At 35.5% G+C, this 21,720-nt stretch overlaps 1 protein-coding gene across 9 annotated transcripts in view; it reads right to left on the reverse strand.

Annotated features, from left to right (window-relative positions):
* The window catches only part of LOC127942583 (inaD-like protein), a 91,577-nt gene that overhangs the window by 8,061 nt on the left and 61,796 nt on the right, over window positions 1-21,720 (reverse strand). For all 9 annotated transcript variants that reach the window (XM_052538398.1, XM_052538402.1, XM_052538403.1 and 6 more), the window contains 11 exons: window positions 13,228-13,424; window positions 10,249-10,340; window positions 7,745-7,817; window positions 6,164-6,310; window positions 5,505-5,591; window positions 5,257-5,325; window positions 4,869-4,995; window positions 4,476-4,582; window positions 2,290-2,373; window positions 1,658-1,851; window positions 699-846 (listed from right to left, as the gene is read on the reverse strand). In XM_052538398.1, the coding sequence (XP_052394358.1) occupies window positions 699-846; window positions 1,658-1,851; window positions 2,290-2,373; window positions 4,476-4,582; window positions 4,869-4,995; window positions 5,257-5,325; window positions 5,505-5,591; window positions 6,164-6,310; window positions 7,745-7,817; window positions 10,249-10,340; window positions 13,228-13,424 (1,325 nt within the window). The remainder of the gene's footprint in view (window positions 1-698; window positions 847-1,657; window positions 1,852-2,289; window positions 2,374-4,475; window positions 4,583-4,868; window positions 4,996-5,256; window positions 5,326-5,504; window positions 5,592-6,163; window positions 6,311-7,744; window positions 7,818-10,248; window positions 10,341-13,227; window positions 13,425-21,720) is intronic.

The following is a 21,720-nucleotide window of genomic DNA, read 5'->3' on the forward strand; positions in this document are numbered from 1 at the left end:
ATTACTCAATTCAATAAGTTATTAATTTAAGGAGAAAAATAATCATGGAGGTAATGCTGTAACAGCAAGTGTCTGGAAAAGCTAATGTGAAACATGTCAAAGGGCCTTGTCAAAGTGTTGGATGCTACTTGAATTTTAACGTCTTAAAACTTACAGAAGGGTTGGGCTGGATATTGTTTATTATCAATTTTGTGCACACTTATGATAATTGCTGATATGCAGATATCTATGCTTAGCAAACATTCAATAAACTGATCTGATGGCATTGTTTAAATGATAAATTACAACCTTCATGCTGACATATTTCTATCAATAATAGCCCTTTTTTAATTTGCATAATATTTAATATATATTGGTCAGGGTAGACCATGAAATTCAGTGTTTTTGTCACTTGAAATAAAATATGCGGTCCTACGTAACACCTCTATTCGCTATTTTTCATAGGAATAAACTTTGTGGAATATTTCTGATAAAATCTTTTTGAATTCATGACTGTGATTGTAGACAAAACAACACATTTAAACAAGAAATACGAAATTTTATGTTTATAAATACCAAAGCCACTAAATACTCAATCAAACAGCGACACCTAGTGGCAGCATCCCGCAACTGTCACTGCAAATCAATCCGCTCTTGTATCCCAGTTTTGGGACGTGTTGTAAACTGGGCTTGAGTTTTAGGATTCAGGTGGAGCTCACCTTGAGAATGGCGGCGACGGTCTCCTGTGAGGCCTGTCTCATGTCCTCTCCATCCACAGACAGGATCTGGTCGCCCTGCATCAGTCTGCCATCCAGATCTGCCGCTCCGCCCTTCACCACATCGGAGATAAACACACCTTTACCATTCCTGAAGAGAGAGGAAATGTAGGAAACACACGTCATTTTTGTGTACAACCAAAACAACTATTTTATTGTGTAGTTCATTTTTATGTATTTTTTTATTCTTCAATAATGCATGTTTTTTTTTTTAAATGATTATTATATTGTGAATTTTATTTTATGGTTTTATTTAAAAATTATGATAGTATTGAGCAGAATTTATTATTATTTAATTTCAAAATTAGTATAATATTATTTTAGTTTTTATTGTTTTTTGTGTGTTTTTTTAATGATTGCTATTGTATTGTACATTTGATCTTTTTTTAAATGAGTGTTTGGTGCATTTCGTTCTATCATTTTATTTCAAAATGATTATTGTACTGTGCATTTTATTGATAAGTCCCTTTGGATATCTAACTGTACTGTGCACTTTTAAAACTTAAGTTGCTTTGAATAAAAGTGTCTGCTAAATACATTTAAATGTAAGAATAAATACATTATTTAAAAATATTATACTGTGAATTTTATAGTATTTTAAAACAATTATAGTTTTATGCATTGTTTTATTTATTTAAAAAATACTATATTGCACATTTAATTATTATTGTACTGTGCAGTTCATTAAATTTTTTCTAAATTACTATACTGCATTTTATTAATATTTACTGTAATGTGCATTTTATTAAGATACTATTTTAAAATGATCTTGTATTGTGCTTTTTAAAAAATATTCTTTAAATGCTTATTATTGTATTGTGCATATTTTAAAAATATTATTGTATTTTTTAAAAAAATTTTTTGCTCTCTTCTCCTCCTAAGAAAGACAAATTTTCACTGACCTCTTCCCAACAATGCTCAGACCCAGCCCGCGTCCGGTTCTCTTCTGAAGTTCAATGCGGAACATGTCGAGGTTCTCCTCGTCCCTGTATTGCGCCTCATCACGCAAAACTGTCAACCGTACTTTGGCCGGTGTTTGCCGTAGAGCAGCTATTGCGTCTTCGTGAGCCACACTGCGCAGATCCACACCATTCACCTGCAGGGGGCGCCAGAGGACCCAGTTACCAGACACATTAACAGACAAAACCATTATGCTAAATTAAACCTATACAGAATTACTATTAAAAAAATAACCACAAATAGAATAATATGATAATAATAATTATAAATGACACAAAATACTAAAAAAGAAAATCTAAAAATAAAACGAATTCATAATATGAATACAGCTAATGCTCACGCTACTCTATGTCCAGAAGATGGAGCTATCATCTAAATCAAAAACAGAGAAGCACTGCTTAGATCTAATGATTGTAAACGCTCAGAGTCAGAATTTCTCTATTCCTATTATTTACAATAATTGTGAGCCTCAAACCAACATCAAATTTCCATTTTGCTTAAGGCATCCCGCTCTATAACCTTGCAACACACACTCTCTCTCTCTCTCTCTCACACACACACAAATCAAACAAACCTCAAGAATCTGATCTCCGGCCCAGAGTCGACCGTCCCGCGCCGCCGCCCCCTCCTCGTACACTTCATGAATCACTATAGCATCCTGAAAAGATGAGAAATGGGTGTGAACAGGAGGAACATGGCAAAAAATAAATGAACTACAAATTGCGATCACATCTTTCTTAAAGCATAGCTCACCTAAAAATGTTCATTTTGTCACCATTTACTCACCATAGGTCGTTTCAAATTCATGTGAAACAGAAAAGAAGACAATGAAACTTGAAATAAAAGATTCAAAGCTTTATAAATGAGACAAAAGTAACACAAAAGTGACTCTTTAGCCAGATTTTAAAAGTCCTACCAAAGAAAAAAAAAGTTAAAAGTTATAGTAAATTAAGTAGAATTATTTACATACTATAATAGTACTTTTGAATTATTAATAATAATTGAAAAATATTTAATATTTTAGTCAATTTTGTCAGTGCTTGTCATTGTTTTTTATACATTTCTGTTTTCTAATTTTAACAATATTTATTTTTAAATTTTATTTTTAGTCATTTTAACACTTCAGTAATTTTTTGTGCTTTATTACTTTGACTTATATTTTATACAGTTTCAAAGGCAACATTCTCTAAAAAGTTTTTTATGTAGTATTTATATTTTATTTTATGTCAGCTCTATTTTAATTACTGAAAACTTTTTAAAAGGTTCAATTTTAGTTAATATCAACATTGCTCATTATGCACTAAAAATCTTGCCATTTTCTATTTTTTGAATCAATCATTCTTTTGAGTCAGATCTTTTTAATAAATCTCCCAGTTCACAAAAACTGAATGATGTGTTTATGAAATGAACTGATCAGGTTCTCGATTCGGTTAAGAGCTCACTGGAGTATAAGATTATCACTGAATAATAACTTTGATGATAAAAATGGTCAGTCTGTTTCTCGCAAAAAGCTGATGTATAGCAAGATTAATATAGTGCATGTGTCATACAGATCACTTTTTTGATACTTTATTTGCATACTTTATTGAAGCCTGAAAGCTTTAGCCACTATTTTTTGTAACAGAATGGAAAAGAACAATCAAATATCTATTTTTGTGTTCAACAGAAGAAAGTAAGTTGTAGTGATTTGGAGCAACATGAGGGTGTGCAATATCTGCTCCCTGTCACCTTTAAGATCCTTTTATATAAAAACACACAGACACTTTTTTCTTCTGAAAACCTGTGGAGCCCAAGGGTTGGTTTTGTTGACTCATGGAAGCCTTTAACAGCTAAACTAGCCCATAGAGCCGTGGTGTTGCAGAATTATGATGGCAAGGTGGCAGTACACTGATAAAAACCTGAGGCGATGTTTGTCTCTGCAGCCCAGCAGAGAAAGTCAGGGCAGACAAAAAGCTCCCGCTGTGACCTGCCTGTTCTGATTCAGCCCTGCGGCCCACTGGAAAGAATGAACCCTGTCCTTTTATCTAGCTTTTTTTGAACATAAGAAAGCATCCTGGGTGTGTACGCTACCAAATCTCGTGAAAAATAATCAATCAACAACAATAAATGTGTTATTGACCAAAACTCAAATTAAAACGATCTTTTGATGCATGCGTTTCAATCAAAGGTGCTGTACGTGATTTCAGCCTGTTTGCTAACAAACTGAAAACAGAGGTCATTTATTTATTAATGATTTGTTTTCAGTGGTTAAGTCTTGGCAAACAAATCTAAAAGACAAAACTAAACACAAAAACAGAAGAAAAAAGAAAACGAAAAAACTAAAACTAAACAAAAACAAAAGAAAAAACAAAAAGAAAAAACTAAAACTAAACACAAAAACAAAAGAAAAAAAAACAAAAACAAAAAAACAAAAACAAAAAACTAAAACTAAACAGAAAAAACTGCAAATACACAGGACAAAACGAACAGACAAAAAACAAATAAAGCAGAAAAATAGCAAAAAACGGAAAACAAATGAAAAGACAAAAAAAAAGCAAAAAATAATGAATAAAATAGAGAAAATACAACTCCCCCCAAAATATAGCAATATTAAAACAAATACAAAAGATAAAACCCAAAACAGAAAAAACAAAACAAAAAGACAAATAAATAAAAAAACAATACAGAAAAATAATATGAAAAACAAACAACAAAAAAATATAACAAAAAAGCGCGTATACACACACACACACACACACACATTTACATCTTGTATCATACCAGCTGGGTATCTTTGCCACCAACTATACTGAGACCCAGTCCAGACCGGCCTTTAGAAATCTCAATAACCGTCTCTTGTCCTGGAACTATGGGACATGTAGCAGGGTCTGAAACACACACAGAGAGAGATAAAGTCCTTCATGTTCGGTGTTTTTATAAACTAAAACTGTCAGTGTTCAAAGAGGCAGAGGCAAATCCACACGCCAGGCCTGTGTTGTTTTCATTTCAGTCTCGTTTAAACATGCATTTAGGTGAAACAGATTGTAGAGCAAAAAAAAACCAAACAAAACAAACCTACAGATTGCAGCGAGAAAAAAAAGTCCATAAACACGACGATTAGAGTAACAATGTAAAGTGCTTTCAACACAATTCACGGCACTGAGTGTGTTGCACCTTTGCTGCAGTACTCGAAGTCAGGGCTGGTGCCGGACTCTGGCACGGATGATCCGGGGGACGTGACCTCCACAGAACCTGCTGAGGGTGTGGTGGAATTCCTCTGGATTTTGGGAAGACTGGTGATCTGGGGATAATCCAGGAGAAGGACGAGTCCGCAGGAACACAGACAGACACAGAGGTGAGACTGTTTACTAATGACTGCCATGTTTTGTCTAGGCAGAGCATCCGTGTTTTGGCAGCTATTTAGATCTCATCCAAATATCTCATCCAATTTGCATGCAACTCAAGTCAAGAGGAACTCAAAAATGAATGCATTAATGATGACTAAGGAAGTTAAATGTGTTGCAAACTGAGTTTTGTTTTACACTTTAATGAACAAACACACCTGCTCCACAAGAGGCTTGGGTGACTGTTCACTTGGAGACTCCAATATTTTCTCTGAAGGTTTCAGCTTCTGAGATGATTAATAGACTTTAATTAGTTCTGTCGCTCAGAATATGAGGCTACACAACCAAAAATTAATGACGTAATCATAAAACTGACTAATATTCAGGACACTTTTTGATTCATGAGTAAAGAGGCAAATATGGAAATACATTACTAGCGATAGAATAAATCACTTGTGCACCTCACCTTTAAGGTTGACTCTGCATCTCTGAAGGTCTTGTGCACCTGATCTGTCTGCGTGGAGCTCACAATCGGCACCAAGCTGGGTTGATCCTGTATGAGGAGTCAGACAAACAGGTAAAATAAAGCACAAGGCCTAGATACTCCCAGCTGAGCCTCAACTAGGTCAAAACTGCATTCGCTGCCTCCATCTAGGACAGAGTTAAGCTAGAGGCAGCCGATGACAATGCGCTGCTGTTTAGAGTCAAGCGCCCCCGAGGCGTTTTCAACTGTTTGTTTACCGAAACAAATCCACATTTAGGGCAGAAACAGCTGGTCTGAGCTCAGGCTGACAAAGAGGGGATGAAAGCGAGGGGAGATGGGACGGACTCGTAAAACGTTGAGTCAAGAGTCATTATTGTTTTCATCACAATGGCATTGGTTGCTGCATTCTTGCATCATATCTGTCGAAAAGTCAGGCTTACAAGCATGGCAGACTAAAATAAATCTTACTAAATAAATGCTTTGGACTCTACATGAAATTTACATATAATTATAAGTATTTGTATAATTAGTTCTATACAAAATGTAAGTTAAAAAAATCAACCAAAGTTAATACAAATTAGCAATTCATGGCGGCTGACCCGTCATACAAGCTAAAGGGTGTTGATTTGGCGAGGACTCACCTTGATTAGTGGCGGCTCGGGTGAGCTTCTGCTCAGAGGGAGGCTCTGGGGCGGCTGTGGCTTCTCTGCCGGAGCCAGAGCCAGAGCCGGAGCCGGAGCCGGAGCCGGAGCCGGAGCCGGAGCCGGAGCCGGAGCTGCTGCCGTATTCTGAAGCATCAGAAACAACAGTTCAACTCTTCCAATTCTACATTTCAGCAGTGCATGAAGAGGCGTAATCTCTAATCTCTACTAACAAGCAATTTACGCAATCAATTATTTCAATGATTAAGTAAACAAATAAATAAATGAAGGATAAATACATGATATATTATCATATAAATATTACTATAATATAATAATTATTACATTTAATATAATTTATTTTAAAATATAACATTTAGGGCCCTATTTTAACGATCTAAACGCAAAGTGTAAAGCGCACGGTTCAGATGCACTCAGGGCATGTCCAAATCCACTTTTGCTATTTTAGCAACGGGAAAACGGTTTGCACACTGGGGCGCATGTTCTAAACGTGTTGACCCTATTCTATTAATGAGTAATGGGTGTTTTTTGGGCGAAACATGCAATAAACCAATCAGAGTCTCATATTCCAATCCCTTTAAGAGCCAGTTGCGCTCGTGCCATGACGACTGCCGTGCACAAACAAAAATAAAACACAAAATAAAACCCAGGCCTGGTCCTCTCTTGTCCTTCACTGTCGTTGCTCCGTTTTTGTATCCTTCTGATCTCCTCCGCGGGACTCGAGACCGGGCTCTCGGCCGTGCCCCACTCAGTACATACATATATAATTAATAAACAAAGAAAAAACCTTGCGCAAGACTTTAGACCAGGTTTGAGTTGGTCTATGGCGCAGTCTATTTTCAGTTCCTTAAAATAGCAATGCGCCAGCAATGCGCCTCAACACACCTCTTTTTTAGACCAGCACGCCCATGGGCGCAAAAATGAACGCAAATGCATTTGCTAATTAAACGACTTGGCACTGGTCGAGAAAATGTGAACGGCGCCGGACTGAAACTAGCCAACACACTTGCGCTGCGCCTTGCGTCACATTGTGCTGGGTGTATTATAGGGCCCTTAATGTTTTTAAATAACAATTTATACATTTGTTAATTGAATTAAAATAGATTTTTAAATATTTTTACACTATTGTGTCCTAAAAGTGAAAATTCTGCACGTATTTAATGTGTGTGTTATGTGGAGCATGATTTTGGTGGTCACTTGAGTTTTTAGGACAAAACAGGCAATTTATTCAATAAAAAAATAAATAAATAATTGCAGATTAATCTAATATATGCAATAATATAATTACTCAACAATTTAACATTAATATATTAAATATATTATCTCTGTTTTTCAATATTCAGTTAAATTAAATTTTTTATTTTCTTTTTTAATTATTAACCCCCCCCCCCCCCCCCCCCAAAAAAATGCATAATATATGTAACATTCATGTTAAGTAAAGTATGTATTGGACCCAATCAGTTTTCATGGTGTTCATAATTGTACTCGTTGGCTGGTAGTTAGGACAAAAACACTGAAACCAACACAAAATCAAATGTGGCTATTCATAATGTACCCTACCTCACTGGAGTAGAATGAGGAAGCCTGGGAAGGAAAAGGAGCGACAGCCATTTGATTGATAGCATCTTCATTCCTATCAACAGACAAAAAGATCTAATGTTAAGGTCTGTTTACAGGAAATTCGATGCAATAGCACAAATGTATAAAGCATGTCAATTTTCCACAAAACAAACAAAAACATTCACACAGAATCATGATGGTGTTTTTTTTTTCACCAGCAAAACATCTTAAAGGTACAGTTCACCCAAAAAATAAAATTCAGTCATCTATTAATCAACCTCTCTTCGTTCAAACCTCTTTCTGTTGGCCACAAAAAAGGTATTTTAAAGAATGAGGGTAAGTTGACGACAGCCGTTGATTTCCACAGTAGGTTTTAATACTTTATAAATCAATGGCAATGTTCGCACAAGGCTTAACTGAGAAAAATGAATCGCATCCTTTCAACGACGCCAAAATTGGTGCCACTCTCTCTCTACTTCTCATGTTCCCACACGGCTCTTGGCAGTTTTCTCCGCTCAGATCGATAAGGAATGATGGGCCAGATAAATTGAGATGTTGCGCCATGAATCCTCAGAGCCTCTTTTTCAAGATCTTAGGGTTTACCAGTAATATCGCTCCTTACAGGTTATGTGTTTTTTATTTTTCAAGGTAAGGTCGACGCAGAAACGGTCAATCCACAGCTTGTTTCCAAATAACCCCTTCTGAATGAAGATCAAAAACACCAAATCAGAACTAACTAGTATTGATTTTGTCCAGCTATGAAATCCCCTCGCTAGACAACTTGGAAACTGGCCACTATTTTGCCATTCGTGGCACAGGTGTTACGTTTATAAACTCTGTTTCCTTATTTGGGCTTCCTGTTCTTGTTTTGTTAATTGATTGATTCCCACCTGTCTCCAGTTCCCTCATTACCTCCTGTGTGCTCAAATACCCGTTCTGTTCAGTTCTTCCTCTTCCGTGATTGTATTTGTATAATGCTGTATTTGTTAATGCTGTTATTTGAATGTTAACCTGATGTAGTATTGTGAAGTTATGACGTTAATGTGTTGTGTATATCGTCTGTAATCTCCTTCGTTATCCAGTAAACTCCTCATTTTGATCACCATCCTCCTCAAGCTCTTTATCCTTACGTTAGCACACATCTTAGTTGTAACAACAGGTGGACACGGTTCTGTTCCCATTCAGTAGCATGTTAATGTGTTTTGATAGACGTAATCTGAGCTGCCTGTCATATTTCTTGGACTTTTGATAATTATCTGCAGACAGCAAGGAGATACTGGTGTCTTTACACAGCCGTTATCAGTGAAACCAGACAAAACAACCAGTCAAATAAAGATCAAGCTAACAAATAGACTAATAAAACACAAGATATGAACAGAAACAGATAAATCTATGATTACACGTACAATGACAGAGTAAGTGTTCGTTTATGACTAACTTATTGGCTGTGCTGTTTTATAACCATGTATTGCACTGCAACAATCCTCTAATTCTTTCAAAAAATGTTTTATAGGTGACAACAGTTCCAGTTTATTACACACATATCACACACTATATCTTGATGGAAGGAAATGTTAACTCCAAAACAGTTTTTCCCCCACTATCATTAATATTTCTTTGTTATATGACCAGAAAAAAAACTATTTTTTGCATCACTAACCCAAGAAGGTATAATGGGGTCGAAATGACCCATATTCATTTCCTATGGAATTCTGAGTAAACAGTATTTTTGAATACTTTTTTGTCTGATATGCAGAGATAGTACACTGCTACTCATGTGATACTGCTCATGAAAACTGAAAGATTCAAATTAATTTATATATATATATATATATATATATATATATATATATATATATATATATATATATATATATATATAAAATTACATATTTGTTAACAACCAGTATACAGACATAACTGCATTTACATTTGGACCCAGAGAAATGGTTTTCTCTTAAAGCATGTTCACTTCAGATGGAAATGTTTAACGAAAGTGCTAGCACTGACTCAGATTGCTTATAATCCTACACAGACTGCCACTGCCTCCTTAAAAAGCCTGCTTTATGATCCTAATTAGCCACGGTGCCTTGGGTTTTCAGCTTGATCAAGGAGTTTGGACTGGAGAAAAAAAATGCAATTCATTTGTATCTGGGCAAGTGAGATTGCTTGGCTTGCGTAATCGCAAAGAGGAAAGAACGGCAGTTTCTGCGAACATGCTGATTCAAGCTGAAGACAGTGACAATAATTCACAACATTTCGAGCTTGTTATAAATATTAGAGCTGTAAATGAATCAATAATTAATAACGATATTATTTTTGAATTTGGTGCAATTAATCACACATTTCAAAACTCTGGAGGAATACACTAACACATTATAATAAATGTATGATCTCATTATTTTTAATAAGCTAAAGAATTCTTGATAAAGCTGAAATGAGAGTCATTTCTTAGTAATGAGCAGATGACAGCAGGCTGAGGGTTGTCTCTGAGGGTCTCTTACCTGACCAGGACAAGTTTGACCTTTGAAGTGGCGCTTTTTATTATGGCCGATGCATTCTGGTGGCTCCTGCCGTACAGCACCTGGTTGTTTATCTGATGGAAGCACAGAAAATTCTGTCAGCACAAGACAAAAAACAAGACTTGTCAAAGAAAACTGTCAAGTGATAAACACTGTAGTATTAGAACATTTTATGATCAATTTAAATGGCCAAAAAAAAGGTTACAACTTAGAAACTTGGCAAAAATGACAACAAAAAAACTAATTAAATGTGTGGAAATTTAAAAGGTGAAACTGAGAAAGTTGGGGGAAAATGGTAACAAAAATACAAACAAAGAAAGTGAAAATTTTAGAAGGTAAAATTTAAAAACTTGGATGAATTGGCAACAAACAAAAAAAAAACAAAATATAAAAAAAAGATAAAAAAGATTTTTTTGTCAAATAAACAAAAAATAAAAAATAAACCGTGTGATTTCAAAAGGCGAAACTGAGAAACAAAAACAAAAAACAAAACTTACAGTAGTAAAATGAGAAACTTGGGGGAAATGGCAACAAAACAAAAAAAGAAAAACAAGGGAATACGAAAGGTAAAATGGCAAAACAACAACAACAAAAACTAAACTAAACCAAACCTCAAAACAAAAAAGATAAAATCAATAAACGTGGTGGATATGGACATAAAAACAAATAAATAAAATAAATAAAAAAAAAAAAAAAAAAAAAAAAAGATAATTTAAAAAGGTAAAACTGAGAAACTTGAGAAACCTAAAATGTTAATTTTCCCACATATATTCATATAAATTTCATCCAAAATCATAAGTTTGGAAAACTCTGTGTGTCTGATCTGACAAATAACATGGACAACAACATTTGAACACAGAGAACCACATCCAAAACCTGTGATAATTTCATGGCACTTTTTTTTGGTTAGAGATTGCTCTGCTGAACCTTTTACGAATAGCCAGATCTGAGTTTGCGAACAGGTATTTGAGACAGTTTGACTTTAGTCTCCAATCACCTGAGACAGAATCATTAAGCAGGAGCACTAGTGGATGGTGACTAATGCTGCAGTGTGTTCACGCCTAATGGAGATGGATATTAGACAGAGGTCAGTGAGCACGGCTTCACTGGCCCCAAACTCCACACAGAAATACGGCATTCGTACGTGTCGACCAAATTACTAAATCGATAGGCAATTCTGAGGAGGAAATGAACGTGGAAACCAATGTGCCACTTAGAAGGGAAAAGATCAGGGAATTTATTGTGGGATGAGGCAATATGGAGGACCAGCTGAGTTTTTTTTTTTTTTATAAGTATTTTTATTTTTTTTCATTAAGCATGAATTACCCATAAACATAATATATATACACACTGTGTTATTTCCAGAAATATTAGACTATATTATTAATTACCTGTACAAAATTGTATTTAAATGAATTTGTCATAAATAAACATTAATAGTAATATAATTAATAATAAAAATAATTACTAATTATATTTAAATTATCTTTTTTATTCTATGGTTCAAATACATCCACCAAAATGTTTAAAAATTATATAATCAACTGATTAAATATTAATTTGTGGATTAGCTTTTTTAATATATATATATATATATATATATATATATATATATATATATATATATATACACATATATATATACACATATATATATACACATATACATATATACATATATATATATTTTTTTTTTATATTATATTTTTTAAATATTCACATTTTGTCACAAAGTTCTATATTTATACGGAAATTCAGTTAAAATTAAAAATCCAAACTCAACTTCCTGTGGGGCTTGGCCAATTCAATTCAAAGTCATTAATAAAAACATTAAAATAGTCCATGTATAAAAACATGAACGTGACCTGGCGTTATCAGTGTTTCACCTCGCAATGAATTATGTCTTATGGTGAGCCTGTGGGGTTGAAAGAGTTAGAGAAACACTTGGAGAGATAAAGCGAGTAGAAGAGGAAGGCAGGGAAAGCGATAAAACACAGACAGAGATAGTGAAACTGAGGGCAGGTGGCTTCATTTGAAATTCATCCGGCCATCTGAGGCAAAACCCTACTCTCTCGTTTGCACATTTATAGCTCAGGAACAGATACAAACAGATAAAGACAGAGATGGAGGAACCCGCTGATCCACATCCTAAACAGACAGCCTGACCACCACGTCCCTCGAGACTCAAAGAGATGTTGCCTGTATGAGACTGACCCAGACGACCCTTGAGCACCATGCTTCATTCAGCATTAGACTAGAATGAGAATGAATTTGATGGAAACAACCATTTCTTCCTTTGGATTACAAGGGGCTCAAGAGGAAAAGGCTATTACCTAGAGAAAGACAAAATTAAAGCGAGAGAACTAAATCCTAAATCCTGAGAACTGACCCACAATTCCTCACTGGGAGCTATGTAAGAGTCACTTTGTAAAAAAGGCCAGGAACACTGTTTTAATACATATTTTGTACTATTATTAATAATTTATATTAATTGAGCAATATAAGTCACTGACTAATATTAATTATATATGATATTAAATATATATAATTAAATAAATAATGAGCAGCCTATATTTTATATATACACAAGTAACTTCTTTCCAGTGTAAAAACATATAGATAGATATATGATAGACTGATCAAATAAATGACAATTAAAAGTAAGAATATGTAAGTCACATCATTAATAAAAAATAATATCATAAAACCGTAATTAATAATTATTATACTTTAAAATATAACATTAATAATTACATTAATATTATTATTGGCTACTGATTAATTAACCAATGCGTATCAATTATAATTTCGCTAATAAACAAATAATTTAATGTGATTTTTTTATTTTTTATTTAAATAAATACTGTTCTAAAAGTTGAAGATGTTCACCTTCTCCAAGCCCCACCTCAACAAATCGACCCCCACCACTCAATCACTTGACAGTGTGTTTGCGCGTTTCACCTCCAACAGTTCGTCGCCCACTTTGATGCGCCCGTCTCGGCTGGCCGGTCCTCCGACGGTGATCCCCACCACGAAGATGCTCATGCAGGAGCGATCCCTGTTCCCGGCCAGACTGAGGCCCAAGCCATTCCGATCTTTCTCCAGTTCCACGATCAACAGCTCTCCTGGCAGATCCGCATACCTCTGCCTGATCACCTCTAAACACAAACCAGAAGAAAGGACATGTCTGACAGGGAATATGACTGGAAACAAAAGCAATTACTTTCCTAGAGGACAAAGATAAAGGTATTGTTTGCACGAATGTCTATACGTCAGTAAACCGTATTGACACACAATCTGAAAAGCCCCAAGGCTCAGTGAGCAAAGCTTCTCTAATTTTGAGAACGTCCTTGGTATGTCATTCGGGAACTAAGCCTAGCATGGCTTGAAATTACACATTAAGTGACCCTATCTAGCTCTTTCTAACTTAAGACCAATCCAAATCTAACTTAATGCATGCAGTGGCCGCCAAATGTGGCGCCCAACGTAGGGTCATTTTGAATGCCATAAAATAACTCGCCATGTCTATGGCCAGGTACACAATGCAACTAAATTCACGAAAAGGTCAATTTACCTTTTAGAACTTAATTCAATTCTGTACATACATATAGTGTTCCTGTAGCTCAACTGGTAGAGCATTGCGTTAGCAAGCAAGCAAGCACAAGGTTGTGAGTTCGATTCCCCGGGAACACATGGTAGGTGAAAAATGATAGCTTGAAAGCATCTGCTATATGCATAATTTTAATTTTAATTTAATTTTCATACACAGTTCAGTAATTTAAGCAAGTGACAACTGCATTCTACAAACGAATTGACTCTCTAAAAACGCAGGTAGTGACAACCGAATGTAAATGAATTCTACACTGTGTGTATGGAACCGAACTGAAAAACGAGATGTTTAGTTGTCTTTTCTGTATGTGTGGTGAAATGAATCAAAGGGGTGTGTTTTCGACTCATAACTGTTGCAAGATCATAATAGAAAGAAAAAAAAATCTAATAAATCAAGCCCATAATAAACTAAAATCCAACTGTGCTATCTTGGAAATAAACCACATACTAAAACAGAGTGACCTACTTCATTAACTACATAAACTGGATCAGTTTATGAGCCGAGCCCAATTATCAATCCCAAAGATGCTTAATAAGTGTTGGTTATAATGAGTGGACATGGCAACCCTTCAAAAGTGCGCTCTGAGAAAGCAGCCTTCCAAACATAAACAAAACATGACATTTTTGTCGAAGGTGCTTTAGGAAAAATAGCTGAACATAACGAGTCTTTGGTCATTGTAATATTAAATTGAGTATACCAAACATGCAAGATACCATGGTGTGAATCATCATAGTTTCGAGAGTGAGTTCTGCTCCATTCACATACAAAATGATTCCCTCCCGTATTTAAATGCGGTTAACACTCCTGAAACTTTACCACGTGACCTATATTACTTAGAAATAACTAACAAGTCAAAAATGTCCACAAGCTTTACATAGACAGGAATTTCTAGAGCCCTTTTGATTGCCGAGGTTTGAGTAGACTAATTAAATTTTTTCTCTGACAAGAATGAAAAACCGATGCATTTGGGGTGTTAGAGATTTTCCAGGTTGAGTGGAGAAAGGAATTGAATCTTTTACAGCTCACGGCTCATGTGATATTACATCGAGACTAACAGAGCTCACGTAATCGATTCATGGCCACCCGCCGATAAACGGCTGAGAGAAAGACAGAGCAGAGCCTGCAGCCTTTAATCGCCATAAACGTTTTAAACCGTGGCATATTAATCTCAACAAATCAGCCCTTAGTTGACCTAACAAGCTCAAATCAAAACTAGGCATGGTTCATCCTGAGGCGCTTCCTGCAAAGGGGACAAAAGTGAAAGTCTCGCATCTCTCAGAAGTCTGTATTATATGGCTGTGATTGAAATGGGGGCTGAGCCGGGACTGACTGGACTCTCAAGCATCGGGAACATTTGATAATCTTAATCAGATGGTCGGTGAAGATGTTATATACTTTTAACAACTTTTTCCTACCCTTTTAAATGTTTTCCAAACTTCAATAATCCCATGTGACACTTACCGTGGCTCTTTAAAGTGCAAGTTTCAGTAGTCATTTTGATTAAAACCACAGCTGTCGCATGTCTGTGACCTTTTGAATCATGAAAGCTCATCCCCGTTTGTAGGGGTGTAACGGTTCACAAAATTCACGGTTCGGTTCGATACGATACACTGATGTCACGGTTCGGTTCGGTTCGGTTCGATACGTTTTAGATACAGCAAAATGTAAAAACATCTCAACTTTTCAGAATGCCGCAAGCGCACCGCGGGTCATGTGACAAGAACCAACCAATCAGCTTCATCCTTTCCCGTAACAACGTTGAGAGCTCAGCCAAGATGAAGGAACAGCTGATCATAGTTGTATATGGATTGCAATTTTGAAATAAATTTAGTAGCAGAGCTACTGCAAGCGATTTTTAGAGCTGCAAATCCATTTATCCTTCGCTGAAATTTCCGCGTCTCATGGAGAGAGCACGTCATTGTTGCTTAGCAAAGACAGACGCCTCATGAGCGCTTCTGCCCGAGCGCTTTGGAAAGGAGGAGAAAGACGTGCTTAGCGTTTTCCACGCGTTTTTAGGAGCGATATGTGAACGGCCCCTAAGGCGCTCGCTCACTCAGCACGCGCTGAAGGCTTGTTGCAAAATGTCTAATGCATTTAACAGACCAGAAATATAAGATCCTAAAATAACCAACAGGTCTGGTGTGGGTGCACTTTGGATTCCCTGTAAGCTATAATACCGGTGTCTAAATGCTGCAGGGATAGTTTGCTGCGTGCATGTTTCTCCTTTTTTTCGTCTTTTCCCAGATAGTACTGACGCATATATCCCAGATATTCCCGCTGGTGTTTTTTTTTTTTTTTTTTTTTTTTTGTAATCCCGCTGGTGTACCCTGTCATGTTGCAGATGCGACATACCGTTGTTTTTTTATCCACCACTCTCTTGCCATCACCATTATAGCTTAAAGGGAATCCAAAGTGCACCCAAACACCAGACCTGTTGGTTATTGGAGGATCTTCTCATTTCTAGTCTGTTAAACGCATTGACTATTTTGCAACGAGCCTTCAGCGCGTACTGAGTGAGCGAGCGCCTGCTGAGTAGCCTAACATAAACATATAAGATGGTGTTTTTTTCTTCTTCGGGAGTGTCAGGGGCGTTGCCTGTTACGTTGTTTGGGTTATTGGGCTACCTTGTTGAACGCATATCATTATATTTCTATCTCTCTCTCTTTTTTTTTTTTTTTTCAAATATAATTAATTACTCCAACGAACCGTTCGGTATACATAATGCGTACCGCGTACCGAACCGAAAGCGTCGTACCGAACGGTTCAATACGAATACGCGTATCGTTACACCCCTACCCGTTTGCTTTTTCCTGCGTAGTAGCTCATTGGGGGCTCATTGAGAGAGCGCTACTACCATGCGAGAGGCCGAATTAAAAGCTTTAGGACTGTAGGAGTAGCATTAAACTTTGGCAGATGGATGAAGTGAGAGTGTTGTACCTCCTGTCAGAACAAAGAGAACAGGCAGGACAGCATATTGTAGCAACTTGGACTAAGGAATATGATTGGACAAACATTTTATGGTTGTCCAATATATATCGTCCGCTATGGAAACCTGTTTCCGCCACTAAATAAAAATAATAATAATAATTGCGACTTTTTCTCATAATTCAGACTTTTTTTTTTCAGAATTGTGATTATAAACTCGCAATTCAGAGTTCATACTGTATCTCGCATTCCTGACTTTATAACTTGCAATTCTGAGAAAAAAAGTCAGAATTGTGAAATATGCACTCACAACTGGGAGAAAAAATAAAGTCAGAATTGCAGGCCAAAACTCGCAAATCAGTGAAAAAAAAGACTGTTCATATCTCGAAATTCTGACTTTATATCTCACAACTGCGAGTTTATAACTCTCAGTTTTGACTTTATTTGCAATTGCATGTTATAAAGTCAGAATTGTGAGATAAAAAGTCGCAATTACCTCGTTTTAGTTTTTATTCAGTGGCGGAAACGGGCTTCCATAGTCTACAGATAAAACAAATACATAGAAATACATTTACATCACTTAACTTAGCGACTTTCAACAAACATATAATTTATTTTTTAACCAATTCACCTACACTGCCTTTAAGAATAAATTCACACTAGAATTTTCCTTTTGGTGCATTACTAATAATATAATCTTTTACTTTTGTGATGAACACATATTCAAGGGTTCAAATTGAACTTGAGACATTTAATATTTAATGACTTATTTCCTACATCTCACACCAGGAGTTTTTGGAGGTCAGTGGTTCAATTACCACTCGATCATCACCAATAGTTTACATTTCTGTTCTGAGTATGAAAGATTTTAGGTTCAAATCCACTGTGATACATGCACATGCACATAGAAATCCTAATTATGGTTTATACTACAGCACTTTTAAAACTGACTGAGCTTAGCATCTATGCTGACATACAGTCAGAGGTTCGACTATCATCTGAAACCTTGATAGCATGATAATTAAGAGGCTTCATTATGCATTCAGATAAACCTGCCATTTTATTGATCCAGTATGTTGCTCCATAACACTCAGATTAAAGTGAAAGCAAACCTAACATATTGCCTAACATTTGAATGACCTTGAGGCCGTTGCACCATCTACTGAAGGAGAAACAAGGGAAATGTCTCCTTGAGGGCTGTGAAGGTCATCTCCAAGATTTTATTCAGATTGAGAGGTGTTTGAGGACAATCTTGATTAGATTATGAATCACGTAGCAGCTCACGCATGCAGCACTGGCTAGTTATTATCAGCAAGCAGAATCGACTGGCAGAGACCAAAGGGTTGAGGTTTCCCTGATTTTACGATCTAGTTTCTGCTGGTGGATGTTGTAAACTTCTTAACTTGTATATAAATTACACACACACAGATACAAACACATTATAGACCGATCCAGGAAATGAGTAGGTATGAACTCTGACTGACCAGGTGCTCAAACTGGCATCTGGTGACCCATCAGGGCATCATTCAGAGAAAACGAGGGAAAAATAGAGAGCGCTTTGCTAATGCTGGCCATTCATCATTGTCCAGACCCTCATCACGGGTCGCCCTCCATCTTCACAGAGGGGGAATACGTGGCAGAGAGATACTGGCGGAAGCTCAAGGACTTTGCATGCCAGACGGTTTGCATAAACTACAGTAATGAGAAGGGAACGTGGCCTTATTCAACCACAAATGCAGCACAGAAACTCAATAGCACAGTGTCTCCCTATAGTCTTATTTGTTCAAGAAATACTCTTCTGTATGGCATGGACCCCAAAAGGTTATTAAAATGTGATTTTACTGTGGTTCCAGTACTGTGTGTGCTCATTCTCTACATCAGCAGTTGCCTACCTTAATTTATTCATCAACATTTTTCATTTAGCAGATACTTTTATCCAAAGGGACTTAAAACAAAGAGGCAATACAAAGCTTTTTCCATTTTGTTCATGGAAATTACAGGCTAGACAAAACATGTGAAAGTGAGGCATACACTAGTGCACTGAATTACGGAATAATAAAGTGAATAATAAGTGTATTAACAATTATGACAACACAAAAAGGTTTATGATCAAGAAATGTTAACTTTCTAAAAAACAAAATCAACAACAACAACAATTTTTTTTTTAAAATAAAATCAATGATTTTTTAATGCTAGAATTTAGGCATCACGAAATTTCATTTTAAGATTTGCTAAAGATTACATTTAAATTTAATTAAAATTAAATTAAATTTATGCATTTAGCAGACGCTTTTATCCAAAGCGACTTACAGTGCATTCAGGCTATCAATTTTTACCTATCATTAAACAGTAGTACTAAATCATACACAAAAAAAGAGGAAATATGCATTAGCAATTAAATAATAAAAAATATGACTTAAAAAAATGAAAATATATTTTTTTAAGTCTGTAAAACCACCTGCAACCAATATGATTCGTAATGTTTGAACATTTCTCATTATAAATTTCCTTATTTGTCATGTATCTTCAGACAATGTTTTGATAAATATGCAACTCGCGCACCAAAATTATCATTACAAAGATATAATCAAATAATAATATAAAATAACATCAACCTGCAGACTGAAAAGTTTAGGAACCACTGCTTGCATGTAGTCATGTAGTTTTCTCCCAGTAACATAACTGCAATCTTGTAAAGCGGTGTAATACAAACTGCTTATTTAGAATCCAAGGTTTCATAAGGAGTCTTATTCTAAATGAAGAACATCTCTGTCTGCAGTGGTGTGATTCCAGAACAGCAGTCTTTTATCAAAGCCTCAGGAGATCACATCACTCCTTACCACCTTCTTTCACGGCTGATGCCTTCAAATCGATCTGCTGGCTCAAATCAAGGCTATATATTGCATTGCTGCATCTGTACAGATCATAACAGTTGTTAACTCTCATCTCTCTCTCAAAGGGCTGCTGAGGAGCTACAAAGCTCTGAGCATCGTTTACTCACTTACAAACTGTGTGGGTGGAAGAAACCCTTCAAGGACATTCACAGATATGTATTTTGACTGGTAAGTGCCAACCTCCAAGCTCGCCTCGACTGGCACGTTATTGTTAGGATAGCTAAAGACGTGTGAAGCGAATCCAGAGGCAGGCCAGCTGTTGCTGTTTTAATTAGAAAGCACTGAGGAGCTGTACTGTGGGAAGAGGAAAACATGAATGAGGGGCTGGGATATATTTGATTTCCATCTTCAACCAAACAGTAGGGAAGGAAGATGTAGCCTAACGCAGGAATTTCAAAACTTTGACACCAGCTTTTTGACCCCCTTCCTAAAATATAAATATTTTAGAAAACCTAAATAAAACCACCAAAAATATGGTGAGAAATATAGAAAGATAAAATGGTATTTCGAAAATTAAATACTAGATACTATATATTTATGTTATAATTGATACTATTTAAATGTTATATTATATATAATTTAAAGTGATTATATAATTGAAAAATATATATATTTTTTCATATTTTAACTGCTATGAATTCAGTTTATTTTAAACTTCTATTTATATTTATTTTTTATACATTATAATATTATACAGTATATAATTTTATATTGTAAGAATTATTCGTATATAAAAAAATAAAAACTAACTAAATACATATTGTAAATATTTTCACATATTTTACAATTTATAGAACAAATCTGAATAGAGTATAAATAAAATAATTATATATATATATATATATATATATATATATATATATATAGAGAGAGAGAGAGAGAAAGAGAGAGAGAGAGAGAGAGAGAGAGAGAGAGAGACAACTCTAAATAAATAAATAAATAAATAAATAAATAAATAAAACATACATGCATGCATACAAATTCAGTTCCTCATTCAGAAACCTTGAGATCAATTTTCATGCTCAAGGACACATTGGTCTCCGAAGAGGTTCGATCCTGCAATCTACAATCAGCTGAGATCTTAAACACTGCACCATACCACTACTACCACAACAACAAAGAGATGTCATTACAAAAACAAACAAAATATCTATTACATGAAGAACAATGCAATATCACACACACTACTGGACTGTCTGATGATAGTCTCTGACAGGTCCCCTTGCTCAGAGCGCTCAATCCCCTTCTGTGTCTCTTTCCATTGTACAAACATACACCTATTTATAGTCTTATTTTTAGATGCACTAAAACTGCCTTCAAAAAAGTGGCTCTGTAATTTCCCCTGCCAAACACGCTGAGGAACAACATCTGCGCACACTAGCCATGGGCAGTACGAGTCATTTTATGTTACAGTAATGGCAGATACATTGTTTACATAGGGCTTGTGCTTGAAAGCTTATGATCTTGTAGGAAGTCAATTATATATTTTTTTACTAATGTAGTAACATAAAACAATAATATAATTAAATACTAAAAGTAATTTTTTTTAAATAAAGCATTTAAAGAAAATGTAAAACATACTAAAATACTACAATAAATAAAAATATTCAATATTTTAAAACTTAACTTTACGCTGCAACACAAAAAGGTAAAAATTTACATCCATTTTAATTGTATCATAAACAATAAATTTGACACCCTCTTTCTTTTCTCTCAATGCCATTGCCGGTGCACAAGTGTGTAAATTATAGCCTGTGCTTTAAACGCTCAAACAACCTCTTACCAACAATAACTCTAAACAACATCGTTAGAAGTTAAACTTGCTTGTTGCATATTTCGCACAAATACATCTAGGTCTATGGGAAGGGTTTAACCTCAAGGGATTTTCATTCGGCTTTATCTAGGCTGTGTTGAATGGACAGAAATCAGTGACAAGGCCACACGGAGGTAATTAGCGTAACACAATTGGAGGGCGTTGCCTTTGAAGTCTAATACTACAAACATCTTAGGCAGAAAAATAATTAT

Source organism: Carassius gibelio, chromosome A22 (assembly GCF_023724105.1).
Source record: "Carassius gibelio isolate Cgi1373 ecotype wild population from Czech Republic chromosome A22, carGib1.2-hapl.c, whole genome shotgun sequence".
NCBI classification, from domain to species: Eukaryota; Metazoa; Chordata; class Actinopteri; order Cypriniformes; family Cyprinidae; genus Carassius; species Carassius gibelio.